The 17,908-nt window shown below is 40.3% G+C and overlaps 1 protein-coding gene across 2 annotated transcripts in view; it reads left to right on the plus strand.

The window, feature by feature from the left end:
* Positions 1–17,908, plus strand: part of LOC137655757 (uncharacterized) — a 488,837-nt gene that overhangs the window by 326,686 nt on the left and 144,243 nt on the right. For both annotated transcript variants that reach the window (XM_068389839.1, XM_068389840.1), the window contains exon 9: positions 5,104–5,226. In XM_068389839.1, the coding sequence (XP_068245940.1) occupies positions 5,104–5,226 (123 nt within the window). The remainder of the gene's footprint in view (positions 1–5,103; positions 5,227–17,908) is intronic.

Below are 17,908 nucleotides of genomic sequence, written 5' to 3' on the forward strand. Positions count from 1 at the left end.
TTGCGGTTCACGATCTACAGAGGGAGTCAATAGAGTCTGGACATAAATCCCCGACTACCTACTGATAAAGGATACACAACCATAGGGTTTTTTTTTCACTAAAGTTTTCACTGCACTAATATCCTAAGAATCCCAAACATAGGTTTTCCAGTGGTTGGGGATTCATTGGAACCTACAGTCTCATTCCCTATCCATACCTCCTTCCAAGAGGAAAGAAATAGCGAAGTCAGTCCGGTCTCTGATCAAGTCGGGAATGACAACCAGGCGACGCCAGGAAAGGGTTCTAGGCTCAATGCAATACACCTCAGTAACGAACCCTGTCCTCAAAGTACGGCATCAAGGATGCAAGCAGAGTTTGGAAATGGAGAGCCTCCAAAGCTCTCCTCGACCATCAGATGACTCTGGTGTTACTCAAAAGGCAATTTCGACCGTAGTCTACTGCCAAAAGACTTTCACAGACAATACCGTTGCGCTTTCCTCCTCCGGTAGTGATTCTTCATATGAACGCCTCATTGGACGGTTGGGGGTTCATACCCCACTCAAGAAAGTGCAAGGCGGTTGGTCTCAGAAATTTCAACAATTCCACGTAAATATTCAGGAGGCCATGGCAGTCTTCTGGTCCCTCAAAAAGTTTCACTTGAAGAATATTCACATTCGTTAAGTCCTCGACAGCAAAGTAATAGTCCATTGCATCAACAGGTAACGGTCAAGGTCTCCCCAAATAAATCATGTAATGTTAGCCATCTTTACGTTGGCTCAGAGGAAATGGGGGCATCTGTCAGCATCCCACCTTCACGGAGTACGGAATGTGATGGCGGACTCCGTATCTCAGACACATATGTAGCACCAAATATGGATCTAGCAGCAGTGAGCATGGATGCAATGACCCTGGATTGGAATCAGTGGGAGAGGATCTACCTGTTTCCACCCTTCAATTTTCTCATGAAGGTTCTGGACAAGCTTCGATCGTTCAACGGGACAGCAGCCCTGGTTGCTCCTCTTTGGCCGAAGAGCAACTGGTACCCCATGGTGACAGAAATGAGCCCCAAGTTGGTGCCGTTACCCAACCCGAGTCTGTCCCAAGAAGTACAGAGGAAGATTGTCTATGCTTCATCATGGAAAACGAACATCCTTCATCTCATGATTTTTTCGCATTAGCTCTGGAAAAGAGGTTCAAAATTCAACGTGATGAGTTAGCGTTTGCAGAAAATTATAAAACTTCCACAACTTTGACTCAGTATGAAACGTCGTGGAAGAAATGAGTTGAGTACGTTAAGGACAAGAATTCAGATTCTATTGCCATGGATTTTTGTTTTGGGTTTTTGATTGACTTACACGCGCAAGGTCTAGCTTCCTCCACGATTTTGTCGTACAAGCCATCCCTTGCAAGAACCATTCTATATGCTTTTGATATTGATTTCAACTCGGACCTCTTCAATAAGATTCCGAAAGCTTGTGCAAGGTTAAGACCATCGGCTCCGCCGAAACCTATCTCCTGGTCTTTGGATAAAGTGTTACAATTTGCTTCAGTAATTGACAATCAAACTGCGTTTATGGGAAGTGATTTTTCTAATTGCAATGGCATCTGGTGCTCATGTTAGTGAGATTGTGGCTCTCTCTAGAGACGAGGGTCACATTGAATTTGCAGATAACGGTGAAGTTGATTTATATCCTGATCCTACTTTTCTGGCTAAGAATGAGCTTCCCTCTAAACGATGGGGACCGTGGAAAATAGTTCTCATCGTAAGTGATCTTACCGTGTCCAGTGCAGTGTTTAAAAGCTTATCTTTTAAGATCAGAGCATTTTAAAGGTGGTCAGTTATTTAAAGGTGAAACAGTTGGATCAGATTTGTCTCTGAAACAAGTGAGAGCGAAGATGGCATATTTCATAAGAAGAGCTGACCCGGCTAGTATGCCATTGGGTCATGACCCTATTAAAGTGGCTTCATTGAACTTTTTTCAGTATACTGTATGTCCTTTGAGGGACTACATGCATATACTGGTTGGAAGTCCACCAGGGTATTCTTCAAGCATTATCTGAAATAATAAGGAAGAAATACGTCATTTTGTGGTGATCTCGGGTAGTGTTATCAAACCCACCGCATCGACGTAGCCCTCAAGTGCGTCCCTGGGCATTCTTCCAGTTTATTTCTTTTAATGAGTAAACTGTGGGTTTTTGTTTCAGGATCATTAACAAGTTTTTTATTATCAGGATTAATTATTGTATCTCTGAATGCTATATGTACCTGTTTAATTATAGTATACCTACTTTAGTATCAGTTAGACTATAGTTCAAATTTTGTGTTTATTTATAAAACTGTATATTTATCATTTGTCTTATTTCGTTGTATTTTGCCATAAGCTCCTTCCAGTGTTTTATGACAGATTTTGAAATTTTTCCCTCATGACACCTTGTGTACAAATATATTGGGGATGAATTGCGGGGTACGAAAATATGATCTTCATGCTAATTATGTTAATTGTAATAATTCTTTGCTCTAAATTTTGTAAATAAAAGACTGTAAATTTATGCATTTCTAGCCCTGATTTCATTTTAGTGGCAATAAAATTATTGTACCAATTTATTTTTTATCCTTCCTGAACATGCTAAGATTTTATTCATGATGGGTAATTGTTCCATACATTTTACTCACTGAGCTTACTACGGTTTTAGATGTTTGACATCTCGCCATTGATATTGGATGTCTTCCCCATGGTGGAAGTTGGTGATCTGGACCTGATCTATCTCCTTAACAGGCCATCATACTTTTCAAATACAGCTTTCTTATGGTTCAGGAATAAAGGCAGAGATTGATACCTATGCTTTGATGGAGTAATCCGGTTAGTGGATTTTGGTATGGCGACCTTTATTTGAGGCCTCCTACTGAGTAATAGGTAATTCTGTGGTACACTTCCATCAGGACGACATGGCTCGAGCCCAAAAAAGGGATTTTGATGTAGGAAAAATCTATTTTTGGGTGAGATAGCCATGTCGTTCTGATGGCCCACCTGTTACTGCGTCCATCCCCAATTCCTCGTAGGATGCTTCTTTTTCACAGTAGTTCCGCTGCAATGTGGAATGAAGCGCCAGAGACATATGGGAGCACCTAAAGGTGATGGGATATATAACGGCTCCCCACTTATCCTTCCCCTTATTGGATTAGACTGGGTAAAGTCTATTGGGGGTGCAGATATCTATGGTTATCTTAGGATACGTCCCTGATTATACATGATATCTACGGATAGTTGTTCCAGGGTTGGAACCCCGTGATACCTGACGGTAACTCTCTTGTAATATCACTCGCAGAAATATTATACAATAGGAAGCAGTCGAAGGGAACTTCCATCAGGATGACATGGCTATCTCACCCAAAAATAGATTTTTCCTACGTCAAAATCCCTTTAAATTTGCTTTATGTTTTTTGGAGAAGTATGGGACTAATATGGACATGATTGTCAATTTTTATTAGTACACATATTTATGATGGACTTCGTAGTAGGAAAATAAATTTATTTTGGAAAAGCTACTTATACTTCCATGAAACTGAAGATTTTAGTTATAGTGTACTTAATGTCAATTGATATTTCAGTGTATTCATTAGCTTACTTAGTTTAAATATGGGTTGGTGGTAGTTCTCCTTTGATGTCCACTAAGCCCTAGCATCTTCTTCTTCTTCTTCATCTTCTTACTTACTAAGCTGCAACCCTAATTAGAAAAGCAAGATGCTATAAGCTCAAGGGCTCCAACAGGGAATATAGCCCAGTGAGAAAAGAAAATAAGGAAATAAAATACAAGAGAAGTAATGATCAATTAGATTATTTTAAGAACAGTAACAATATGAAAATAAACATTTCATATATAAACTATAAAAATGTCAAAAAAGAAACAAGAAGAGATATAAGTTAGAATAGTGTGCCCAAGTGTACACTCAATCAAGATAATTCTGCCCAAGACAGTGGAAGACCATAATACAGAGGCTATGGCACTACCCAAGACTAGAGAATAATGGTTTGATTTTGGAGTGTCCACCTAGAAGAGCTGCTTACCATAGGCAAAGAGTGTTATCTACCCTTACTGAGAGGAAAGCAGTTAACCCCTTGAGTGAAGAAGAATTGTTTGGTAATCTGTGTTGTCAGATGTACGAGAACATTGGAGAATGTGGAAATAATAGTCATTTTAGAGACCAACTGTGGAAGATATAGATAAGTAGAGGAAAATTGTAAGCATATTAGATCAGAAAGATAGAAAGTAAATATTACTCCAAAATACTTGATGTATGGATGCATACCAAACATAGTAATTTACTATTTCCAACAATTATATATCAACTTGCTTGAATGTATTTTTTGTAAAAATATATTTACAATTACTCCAAAAAGAAAACAAATTTTTAGATGAACAGTAATTTCACCACTTACATCCACATTCCTATTTTAATAGCCTACCTCATAGCCGTTACTCCTGTGCAGTGAACGGAGAGAGTGGGCGGACATAGGCCAAAACTTCAATTCAGTGAACATGGAGAGAGGACAGACATAGGCCAAAACTCATATGTAGTGAGCGTGGAGAGAGAACAGACATAGGCTAAAACTCCAATATTATGCTAAAGATGATGCAGAACACACTATACGAAGAAATATGCAAAACATACTTGAACAATCCTATTACCAAAATAATCATTAAGTGCAAACCCTGTGTTCTAATTATGCTTATAAAGAAATATAACAGCATAGTGTAAGAAATGAGTCTAATTGCTCACTCCTATGAGGTATCATTAAATTCATGGGGTAAAGGGCGGTTCTGAACTACAGAGTTTATATCCTGAGAAGTTGCACAGCATTCCCACACAGGGTGGCTCTATATAGCCTAGTCTAAATCATCCGTGAAATATCCTACCAAGGGAGAAGACCGTTGCCAGAGGGTGTAGGGGAGAGAAAGAAAAAGTTTGGTGGTGGTTTAAGTGTAGAAAACCTCAAACTTTGGAGATATTAGCAATGTAACCAAGAGATAATTATCCAGATAGTAGTTTTATTAGAATTATGATTTACTCCCATTTTGATTGTTGTTAACTAGTTGATTAATTTTATGAAATTTTGTTACAGAGTCCCAAAGTTCAGCTCAATAGAAGTGTCAGCATTTGTTCCGAATCTGCTTATTCTGATTTAACTTCTGATGAATACAAATGGCTTCAATTGCTGGAGCTGCTAGTTCGTGTTATTGGGCAGGTAAGTCTCTCTCTCTCTCTCTCTCTCTCTCTCTCTCTCTCTCTCTCTCTCTCTCTCTCTCTTCTTCTTCTTCTGATAACTGTTCATTCATATGCTTCAGTGATCATAACATCCCACAAAAATCTACAAACATACACATTTACACAATGTGTATAAACATGTTAGTCCCATAGTATATCCCCAAGTTCGAATCTAAATTTTTCTCCCTTTCATCTATTTCTTCTGCTCAACATTACTTCGACCTTCTCCTGATTTTATCAACTTTCTTTTGTCGTCCTGTCCTAACTATGAGTATTATTTATTATCTATATATATATATATATATATATATATATATATATATATATATATATATATATATATATATATATGTATATATATATATATATTCATATTTTATTTGTTCATTTATTTATTTCATTTGGTATTCAAATGGCGAGGATATTTCCACATTTGTTATTATTGCCTGCTTAAGTGAATGGGTCATCGGAATCCGGGGGGATCCAATCCTTTAGGTGAGACTCTTGGCTTCTGGCCGGAAGCCCATCATTACGGATACGGGGAGGATGATTCCATACTTTCTTGGTCTCAGTCCTAACAGGCGGGTTTAGCTTACACCCGTGCCTCTGTACCTGTTTTGGTACTATCCTTTGAGTAGGTTATGGAGTGGACCATCTGGGTCGTATACTTCTACTGTGATGATAGTGGAGAATGCAAATTTCCTTTCCGACGTATGATACTTTCTTAAAATTCTCAAGTAGGTAAACCAACAAGAACCAAAAAGAAAATCCCAACTTTAACTATGGACCATTCAAACACTGACTCCCCATCCCCTGAATATGCTGAACCCCCCCCCCCCCTGCATTGTTGACGACCTTTACTAATTGGATTTGGGAAAATTCTGTTGACGACCTCAGACTTGGAAAACACCATTCTACTGATATTCCAAAATTGAGTAACCTGAATCCTAGATGTTACCCAAATTCCAATAGAGACAAACTACAAAAATCTATATAAAGCATTTGAGTGCTATGTATATATAAAACCTAAATAAGGATGAAACTTGAAGATGAAAAATGGGATTCATGGATATCTTAATTGGACTGTTTGTATGGTGTTTGTACCTGTATAGAAAATCGAAAATCGTTTTATTGTTGCTATGTATGCAGAAACATATACATGCCCTCCAGAAGTTTCACCCAATTATTTTTAAAAATAATGAAGATAAAGCAGTCTTTAAATGATGACGTCATCCTTACTGCATCGTCTGCATGACTTAGTTTGAGAGAATCGTCTTTGTGTTTATTTTTGCATACAGTATATCTATAGCGATTTTTTTCATTTATGTTTCGAAATCTCGTACGTCTGTCAGAGATCGAAGGCAATGGTAGAGTGTAGGCGAACTTAAACTATGATCTGCGAGAAGAACAGCCAGAGTTTCTAAAGACATATAGAAGTTATAATGCACTTGTTTTTTACTTGTAGCTCATATGTACATTGTGCTTTTACAACGTCCTCGTGAACTTTATAGCAAGGCCAATATTATTTAAGGTCATAGAAAGAACAAAAAGTAAGAAGAAAGCAACAAAAAGAACCAAAGAGAGGGGGGGGGGACATGAAAAAGTGTACAAAGCTGGAACAGTCTAACTAAAACTTTGGTATGAATGAGAGGCTGTTGGCTACTCATGACACCCTTATGCCAAGTGTATTAGTAAAGTTATGTTTTAAATACCTCGTTTAGGGAGCCTTCCTTTAGAAATAAACAATAAAAGTACAAAGTAAGGTTATAATGATATCTTGATGTTTTGAGAAAAAAACAAAAATTTATAGTAAATCTTTGGAAGCTCATAACTCAAAAACGTACTTATTCATACTTAGGTACATTTTCTCACTTTTTTATTGTTTAGTCTTAGAAAGAAAGATATCATTGAAAAGATTAATAAAAATGGCTCACTTTTGGGTAACATTTTTTTATCTTCTTTTTCTCTTTTTTCATGATTATTTTACTTTTTTCATGATTATTTTATGTCTAAAGGAAGAAAATAAAAAAAAAATCATTAGAAAAAATAGAAAAAGGAAAATTGAAAATCTGTCGCACAGAATTATTTGATTTATAAAGTTTTGATGGTATGATTTTCAATACAATTAGTGTCATATTATTTGAGAAAAATTTATCTTTTTTTTTTTAATTATGATCTTTTCGTAATAAATAAAAAACTTTTAGATTAAATGACTTGAAATTATCATATGATAAAGGTATATATGTCTAAAACATTTATAGAAATTGTGTATTTTGAATAGTTAGAAAAAAAATGCATGGCATAGCAGACAGTCCCCTAAAAGTAGTTATGACGAAGCATTTAATGCAATAAGTAACATGAATAATATTAATATTAATTACTTGAATGTCATGGCTGCTCTCTGTGATAAGGTACCAAAGGATTCAGATGTATATAGGCCCGCCGATTGGTTGGAAAAAGACGCTGATTTAGTTATGCCTTCCAAAGAAAGCCAAAACCTCCAATGTGGCTTGTAGCTGAATCAAAGGGGGGTTACACGGAATTGTTTCAAAATATATAAAATAATTCAGAACAAAAGTATGAACTATTGCACTGAGAGATATATCTCGTTTTGGAAAAAAAAATTACCTTATCCACACCAAATCGAGCACACAATCTGTAATACTGTCCAAACCATAAACAACTAATGAGGACATTTAAGTTAGATGTCAAACCCCAACTAGATTTTAGCTACAGGAGGGGAGTAGTTTATAACAGATGTGTGAATTTACAGAGGAGAAGATACTGGCCATGTGTCCACATAATGTATGGTAAGTATACAAAGTCCCAGGTATATCGATGATTATCCTTACTTTCCAGGATGCTGATGTACCTTTCCATATTATTATTGAAAACGAAATGATTAAAGTACGACCATTCAAGCAGAAGCCACTGCAATGTTTTAATTGTTTTAAATTTGGACACCTGTCTAAAGTTTTCGAAAATGAAAAAATTTATGGTATTTGCTCCAAATCTTACCATGGAGAATGTGCACTTGGTGCCAGGTGTTTAAATTGCAACTCGAATCATAAATCCACAGATAATAGCTGCAAGCTTTGTAAGTTAGAAGAAGCTGCCCTCAACAAATCTAATTTAGAACATATAAGAGTGGGACTTGCCAAAAGTCTTTTGAATAAATGAAATAGCTATGCTAAGGCATTAAAATCAAACCCACCTAGTACTGTCAATATTTCTAGAAAAAGAAATACATTATACCATTTGATAAAATGCTGAATGACAAGGCTTTACCATGGTGTGTTAACACTAGGGTATTGCCCATCTCTGTAAAGCCTTCGTCCCCCATTACAAAAAATAGTACAAACCTCTCTCAGGCCATGTCCTTGTCTGATTTGATGGAGGTTCCACCTAAAACCAATTTATCTGATACACCTGTAGCGAAAAAGGTGCAAAAACCTAGAACCTCACCATCTATTAATCATAAAAGAAAGATACTTCCATCTCTCTCACCCCCTTTTATTAGAAACAATAAAGTTATGATATCAAATAAATTTGATGTTTCTAATGAACTGGAAGATAACAATAAATCAGAAATTCAAGTTGAGGTCCATCATACTCCTCAACAAATAGATCAAAAGGACAGAAAAAGACAAACATAAAACCCAACATATCAAGACCTTCTCTAAAAAAACCTACAGGAAATAATATTAGCCTAAAACTGCTAATGGGAAGACCTCATCCAAGATGTCTTCTAGAAATAATCCATAGTTTTCTCCTCCATTTTGCAATGGAATTGTCAGGGTTTAAGGGCCAAATATGAAGAAATTAAGCTCCTAATTCATGTCCTCGAGAGTATGTTAGCTATATAACACCATATAATCAACAAGCAGGGAGCCATGACGGAAGTCTCAAATACTTTCGTTGAGATGTTCCCCAAAAACCTTTGTCTATTCGTACACCCCCGCAGGCAGTGGTTGTACAGATTGATATAGGTAGAAAATATACATTATGCTCCTTGTACTTACCTCGAAATGATAACATTTCCTATGATAATTTAGTAGAGGTGATTCAACAACTCCCTCTACCTTTTCTCTTACTTGGAGATGTGAATGGTAGACATTCTTTATGGGGTGATGTCTGAGCAAACAGAAAGGGGAATATTATATCATCAATTTTGGAAAATGAGGATGTCGGGTTTTAATACAGGAGAGCCCACACACTTTTATATCCAGATAGGTACCTTGTCGTGCATTACCCTATTCATCGCAAGCTTTAATGCCCTTCTCAATTTCAATTGGAGGACATTACATGATTGGCATACTAGTGATCATGCACCAATTATTATAAACACCAATAATGGTCCACCTTTACAGAGATCGCCACGATGGAATCTCAACAAGGCGAACTGGGATAGATTTCGTGCGCTAAGCAAAATTGAAGGGAATGCAGAACAGTTTGAAAATATTGATGATGCCTTAGACATACTGAATGGAACCCTTCATACAGCAGGAGTTAATTTAATTCCCAAAACAACAAGGTTATTCAAATGACGATCAGTCTCCTGGTGGTCTTCAGAACTAACTGCCCTGCACAGAGCCACATAAAAGGCTTTAACTCGACTGCGCAGACGCCGTAATGAGGAAAATTTGATTATATACAAGAAATGTAGAGCACAGTTCTGTCGTGCCATGAAAGAAGCTAGGTGGTCAGTCTTGAGTATCTTTTGTTTCCTCCATTAAGAGTAGAACACCACAATCATCTGTGTGGAAGAAAGTAAAAAGGATAGCAGGCAAATTCACCCCAAACCCACCACCAGTGTTAAAGGTGATTGATCAGTATGTGACTGAATAAACTGAGGTTAGCAATGCCCTGTCTGATCATTTCTCAAATATATCATGCAACTGTGAAGCAATCCCTGGCCACCAGTATAGGAGCATTGAAGAAACGAAAATTTTGAATTTTGCAACAAGAAGTGAAGATTCATACAATTCTCCTTTTTCTGCCAGAGAATTTGATTCCGCACTTGCTACACGTAATGATACAGTCCCTGGACCTGATTGAATTCCATATGCAATGATTAAACTTGTACCTGTTAATACAAAGTCATTTATTTTAAGCATTATTAACAGAATATAGCATGATCATAGTTAACTAAGTGTTTGGGAACTAGCCAATATTTTAGCATTTTTAAAACCCTGTAAGGATAAGTTTTTAGTTGCAAACTATCAACCAATTGCATTGACATCTTGTTTATATAAGATCATGGAGAAGATGGTCAATGCAAGACTTATGTGGTACGTGGAAAAGAAGGGTATTTTATTACCTAACCAGTGTTGATTTAGGAAAAATGCACTCAACGACTGGTGTGTTATCAACAACTTCAGGCTTCTATTTCTGAAGCCTATGCTTCAAAACAGCACCATATAACAGCCTTCTTGATCTTGAAAAGGCATATGATACTGCATGGAGATATGGTATCCTTAAAAGCATTGATAATTTGCGATTATGAGAGCAACCATTGTTCATCCAATCATTTATTTCAGAGATTTTTTCAAGTGAGAGTGGGAGAAAGTCGATTGGTGAGAAAATGGCAGGAAGAAGTTCCCCAGGGTAGTGTGCTAAGTGTTACCCTATTTGCACTAACAATTAATTGGATATCCTCTGTCATTCCTCAAGATATTCTCTCAACAATATTTTTTTTTTTTTTTTTTTTTTTTTTTTTAACTAAATGATATCGGCGTCAATGACCTTAGATGTCAGGATGCCTGAAAACTTTAAATCAATCAGTCAATCAACACTATTTGCAGATGATCTCTTCATATCATTTGCTGGAGCTAGAATGACAATGGTTGAGAGAAAAATTCAAATCACAATTGATAAAATTATTTAGTGGGTTTATATGACTGGGTTTAAGTTTTCGACAAGCAAGACTACTGTTGTTCATTTTTGTCATGTTCGAGGATTACATCCAGACCCGGATATATACATCAAAGGTCAACGGATCTCGTTTGAGTTAAGCTAGATTTCTAGGGTTGATATATGATTATAGACTTACATGGGTTCCACACTTGAAATTATTAAAAGTAAAATATCCTGAGGCTCTGAAACTTTTAAAGTTTTGTCCCATACATCATAAGGGCTCGACCGCATAAATCTTTTAAAGTCATACAAGTCCTTCATTTTTATAAAAATTAGTTGAGGAGGTTAATTATACTCCTCAGCCCCCCCCCCCCCCCCCCCCCAAGTCAACTAAAGATTTTAGATTCTATTCACCATGCTGGTATCAGATTGTCCACAGGAACCTGTAGAATTTCGCCTATCCCAAGCCTCCTTTTTGACGCTGGAGAATTAGCTTTAGACCTTTACCGAAAGTCTTTTTTTGTTCGGTATTGGTTTATGTTGCAAAGACTCCTTAATTATTTAGCCTGTCAGACTGCAAACCTTGTAAGGCATCCTAGATATTTTGGGTTGCCCCAAAAATCTCCTCAACCTTATGGTTTCTAGGTAAAAACATTAGTAGATAGTCTAGATATGGGTATAAATAAAGTGCTCCCATGTAGGATATCATTAGCCTCTCCATGGAAATTACCCGAGATATCTTTTTATAAATATTTCATTGGTATAAAAAAGAGCATGACGACCTAGAAGCCAGGTCGCTCTTTCTGTTACATGGGGAAGGACATAGAGATTCGACTTTCAAATATACTGATGGCTCCAAATCCGATGCTGGCTTTGGATTTGAAGTATATTGTAGTGCTGTTAATTGTAGAAGTGCACTTCCTTCAGTATCTTCTATATTTACTGCCGAACTATATGGCATACTAACTGCTATTGAGAAAATAGCATTGAAAGACAATGGCAATTTAACCATTTTTAGTGATGCAAGAAATGTCCTACAAGCTTTAGAAGATTTAATTCCAATAACCCTTTAGTTTTAAAAATTTTAAAGTAGCTTTTTATTATTGGAGTGAGGGGTGTAACAGTTCGGTTTTGTTGGGTTCCAGCACATGTAGGTTTATCTGGAAATGAGAAGGCAGATTTACTGGCAAAGAATACTGGAGCTGAGTTGCTACCAAGGAGGTATCCCATTCTTTTTAAAGATTTTTCACCTAGCATTAAGAAGTTGATTTCTAGGCTCTGACCTGTGCCGCCCAGTGAAATGCTCCTTTTACATCATTTCTAAGGTAATAACTGCTATGAATTTACCAGAGAAAAACTGTATAGGAATGCTAGGTTGAACCCAGCTCGCTCACCTAATAAGGTGTCTGTATAAATAACTGGGGCGTGATAAATCACAACCAGAAGTCTCGCTCCATTTAGATAACTCCTGTCAACATCCCCGAACAGCGAGGAGCCGTTCAACATCCTAACTCCAATCGCTACTACGAACGAGCCGCCCACGCTAGTGACGTCACTCCTATAGCACCCCAGATTGGGGCCCGGAAGGGAGGGACGGGTGGGTTCACTGGGCGGCACAGGTCTCTCGCCCATAAATAGATTTTTCCTACGTCAAAATCCCTTTTCTGGGCTCTGACCTGTGCCGCCCAGTGAAATACTACCAGAGAATAGGGACCCAATATGGCTAACTACCTGGGGAGAAAATAACACAAAAATAGTAATACATGGTGGAATTTAATAACAAACAGGAGGGATAGGAATCCCATAGGCAAGTGATCAACATGGTTATGAGTGGAGAATATCCACTGAAAACAATAATAAAGTAACCCGAAGGTAAGTAATCCACAAGGTAAAAATAGTAATAAATACATGATAAACAATCCCATATAGGGATGGTAATAAATCAAGCAAGTGAATATAGCAAAATACATAATATCAAAATTAAAATAAAATCAACTCGAGGGATTAAGCACAGATGAAACCAAAATAATTGGTAGAACATATATCAATGAATAATAAAAATAATACATCATAGGGGTGTACGGCAAAGGATAACCAAACCAGGTAGGGACAATAAGAAAGCCAGGCAGGAGGGAAAGAGGACAGAGCAAGACGTTGTGATTAGGACTCAGAGCCTTCAGGAGGAACTACATTCCCAGCTGCTACTGTTGCAAATTTAAGAGCTTCTAAAGGTTTTAGATAGTGGCGTTTAAAAACTTTAGGGGACTTCCAACCCGTATATTTTGTGAGCTCATCAAATTTCATATGATGAAAGAAGTTAATTGAAGTAGCAACAGCTCGAATATCATGGACGTGTGAGAATGACTCAGGATTAGCTTGTTTAATAAAATAAAGAATTTGTTGTCTAATTCCTTTAAGGGTAATAGTTCCTCCATTCTCTCTAATAAATAAGGGCCCTGTGGAAGTAGTGGAAGTTCTACTTAAGTAGGATTTCAGGGTGATAACTGGACACAGGGATGGATCCCGAGGAAGTGGAACAATCTTCCAGGGAGACCACCTGTTTTGGGGGTCTTCATTTTTAGCCAGGAATACTTTGTCAGGGGAGAGAAGGACCTCACCCGAAGGGAGAAACTCGATATGATCTGGGTCTCTAGACAGGGCCGACAATTCTGAGATTCTAGAGCCAGAGGCGAGGCTCAAAAGAAAAAGTGTCTTTCTTAACAATGCCATATAGTTACAAGATTCATTCAAAGTGTCAGAGGCTAGCTTTAGGACATCGTTCAAGAACCAAGAAACTGCGCTAGGGCGAGTTGATGGTTTCAGTCCGGCACAAGCTCTTGGAATGGAAGAGAAGTATGAATCCGTCAGGTCAATGTCAAAACCGACATGGAAGATCTTTTTCAAGGCCGATTTGATCGTAGTAATCGTGTTGGCTGCTAGGCCCGATTCAAAGAGAGTTCTAAAGAATGTCATTGTCAGGTTCATCGTCATTTTCTCAACTTGTGAGTCTTTCAAAAACTTTGACAGTTTTTTGACGGCTGAGTCATATTGACGGAGGGTGGATTCTCTTGTCTGATTCCAGGAATAGGGTATTCAGAAGGTCGATGTCTGCACCCTTTTGAGCTGCGAACTTCATGAAGTCCATAAAGTTAGGGCATTCAGAATCCTTGAGGAAGCTAACACATTGCGCGTTTGTACTACTTGTGTTAGGTCAGGATTGGGTATCCGCCGGGGGCGGAGGCCTATCTCTAGTAACAAGGGGAACCAGTTGCTTTTGGGCCAGTTGGGGGCTATCAGAGCCACTCGGCCCTTGAAAGATCTGAGCTTGTGCAGTACTTTCAGCAGGAGATTTATCGGAGAAACAGATAAATCGTCTTCCAAGTGTTCCAGTCTATTGACATAGCGTCCATGACACAAGCCTGAGGGTCCAGGTTGGGGGCTACATAACATTCTAGTTTGCGATTGGATTCCGTCGCAAACAAATCCACCTGGAGACCCGGGACCTGAGATAAGATCCATTGGAAGGATCGATTGTCCAGTGACCACTCCGACTCCAACGGGGTCGTCCGGGAAAGTGCGTCCGCCACTACATTCCGGACCCCCGCCAGGTGGATTGCTGATAGATGCCACTTGTATGACGTTGCCATGGAGAAAATCGCCAACATAACGTGGTTTATGTGGGCTGACCTGGAGCCTCCTCTGTTGATGTAGTGGACTATGACTACGCTGTCGAGGACCAGTCTGATATGGAGATTCCTGGCTGGGCTGAGACGTTTTAGGGTAAGCAAGACTGCCATGGCCTCTAGGACATTTATGTGCATTTGTTGAAATATCGGAGACCATAACCCTTGAACTTTCTTGTGTTGAGAGTAACCTCCCCACCCTGTGAGGGAGGCGTCTGTATGAACGACGAGTCCCGGGGCAGGATATTGCAAGGGAACTGACTTGGAAAGATTCTTGACTTTCGTCCAAGGCTGCAGACTTTTCCTCAGGATTGGGGGAAGGCGAGCTCGCCTGTCTCGACGTTTCTTGGTCGCTCTGGAGCGCCACACTCTGTTTATGTCCTTTAGTTTGGACTTTCGGACGATGTCTGTGACAGAGCCGAACTGTAAGGAACCTAGTATTCTCTCCTGGTTCCTTCTGGATGTCAACTTGTCCCTGAGAAACTTTCGTGTTCCTCGCTATTTCCTTCCTTTTGGCTTTTGGCAGGCACAATGTATGGGAATTGAGGTCCCATTGTAGCCCCAGCCAGTGAAACTTGGTCTCCGGGACCAGACGGGATTTCTCGAGGTTGACCTGAAATCCTAAACGTCGAAGAAAGGAGAGGGCCCTGTTCGTCGCCGTGTGGCAGTTCTGGACGGTGTTCGACCAGATCAGCCAATCGTCGAGATAAGCCACTATTTGAATCCCTTGGGTTCGAAGTTCCTGAATCACCGTCTCTTGCTAGTTTGGTGAAGATTCTGGGCGCTATGTTGAGCCCGAATGGCATCACCTTGAAAGCATAGGCTTGTTTGCCCAGCTTGAAGCCTAAGAAGGGGCGAAAATGCCTTGCTATGGGAACGTGATAGTAGGCATCTGTAAGATCTATGGAGGTGGTGACGGCCCCACAGGGAAGTAGGGTCCGCACCTGCGAGACGGTAAGCATGTGGAATTTTTCGCAATGAATGAAGGAGTTTAGACGAGACAGGTCCAGGATTACTCTTCGTTTGTCTGAGCCTTTCTTTGGCACGCTGAATAAGCGACCTTGAAATTTTAAGCGATGCATGCTTTGGATTGCGTTCTTTTGCAACAGATCCTTTGTAAATGAACGTAGCTCTTCTGTCGGGAGTTGGTAGAAACTGTTTGGTGGAGGGGGTCCCTGTAACCAGCTCCACCCCAGACCTTTGGCGATTGTGCTGGAAGCCCAGTTGCTGAACTTCCAATGGTCCCAAAATTTGTATATTCTCCCTCCTACCTGCAACTTCTCAATGGCTTGATGATGATTTGCCGCCTCTGCCTCTGCGGAAAGCCTTGCCTCGGTGGGAACCCCTTCCGCTACCTCGGTTACGAAAGGCACCTCTGGAGCCTCTGTGGCGCTGGTAGCCTTGGAAAGAACCCTGAGATTCATAAGTGGGGTTGAAGGCGGGGGAGGCAGCAAACGAAGTCGATGTGACTTGTGTCTGAGGGACCAACACATACTGCTGTTGGGGTTGGCCCTTAGAGGTAGAAGGCTAGGAGCCCTGTGAAACAGGGACAGACTGAACCGGGACAGGTTGCACTACTTGAAGAGGCCGTCTGAACTGTGAGGAGTGGAAGGGCCTCAACCTCTTCCTGCCACAAACTGGAGCACCAGGAGATTCATATTTCCTTTTGGGAACTAGACCCCACCTAACCTTGAGGCTTTGGTTAACTCGAGCTGCCTCGCTGAGAACAGTGTTAACCACAACCTCCGGGAAGAGGTCCGAACCCCAGACCGGGGCTTTGATGAGCCTATTGGGTTCATGACGAATAGTAGCCTCCGACAATACATGTCGTCGGCAACGGAATCTGGCGTTATGGAAGTCATATGCGTCGATCAACAAGGTCTGCAGAAGTGACTTCGTGAGGACCTTAAAGTGGCAACGGTCATCTCCGATAGAGCAGTAGAGTTAAAGGATCTACTGAGCCTACACCGGGTCTCAAACTCTATTTTGATTAGGGACTCCGGTAGCTTGGGGAGGCGTTCACTGAACTGCGTCGAAGCGCAGTCCGGGCTCAGTTTGCCTACCGTAAAGGTAGACGGGGCGTTCCGCCATTACTCATGGTCACCAGGGAAGAGAAGGAAAGTCAATTACGTTTCTCGAAGCTGAGGTAAGGGCTTCTCTTCCTTGGAAGCCTGATAAGCTATCTCCATGATCTTGGTTGTGCATTGAGTAGGGGTATGCTCGTCTATCACAAACATAGTATACGAGTTCTTATGGGGTGTGAGCATTGTGTTCACACAATTCCACTCGTTGAAGGCGCGGACCAAAACAGACTGGGCCTGTTCCTTGGGGAAGATCACAGTCTCCTTAGGGACTTTATCTAGGCGGATCAGAGCCTTATCAGTCAAGCGAGCGAAGCCGGGAAAGGGAAATTGCAGACCCAGCGGGTAGAACTCGAAGTCTTCAATCGGTCGAGTTCCGAAACCATCGATGGACAACATGCCATCCGAGAGGGGGGCATGTAGAGCTAACCTCCAGGGGTTACTCTTTGTAAAGGGTGGGAGCTTAGAGGCGTCGGGGATGGCGTATTGCTGCTGTTGTGGCAGCCCCGAACGCATGAGTCCCTGGACTAGGTTCTCGACATTTGCAACCCTTTCTTGCTGTTGTTGAAGAGTCACGATGGCTTGCTGAGTGTGTGACGACAACATCGTCTAGAAGCGAGAAAACAGCTTCTCCGAGAAATCCGCCGGGTTAAATGGTTCTGCCGGAGGGGGAACGGATGCCGAACTGGAGACTGGTCCTTGAGAAGTCGAGGGCACGGCGACGGAGTCTTTGGGGACTCTAGTGGAGGAAGATTTGGACGACCTCGATGATTTCGAAGACTTGTGGGTCTTATGCAAAGGCTTGCGGTGAGCCTTAACCTTGGGGATCACAGACCGGAGCTTTAGATCAGCACCGGAAGTCCCTGGAAAACCTTGAAAGGAAGATTGGTTCAAAGTAGAAGAGAAAGTCGGGCTGAGGAGAGGAATCTCAGCCCGGGACCCACCTGACTCACCTATCTCCCTATCTGTGTCGGGTTCCTCAAGAACCATGGGTTCGACGTCTAGATTAAGGGTTGCGACGTCTTCTATTATCGCCCCGCTC

This window comes from Palaemon carinicauda, chromosome 16 (assembly GCF_036898095.1).
Source record: "Palaemon carinicauda isolate YSFRI2023 chromosome 16, ASM3689809v2, whole genome shotgun sequence".
NCBI lineage: Eukaryota > Metazoa > Arthropoda > Malacostraca > Decapoda > Palaemonidae > Palaemon > Palaemon carinicauda.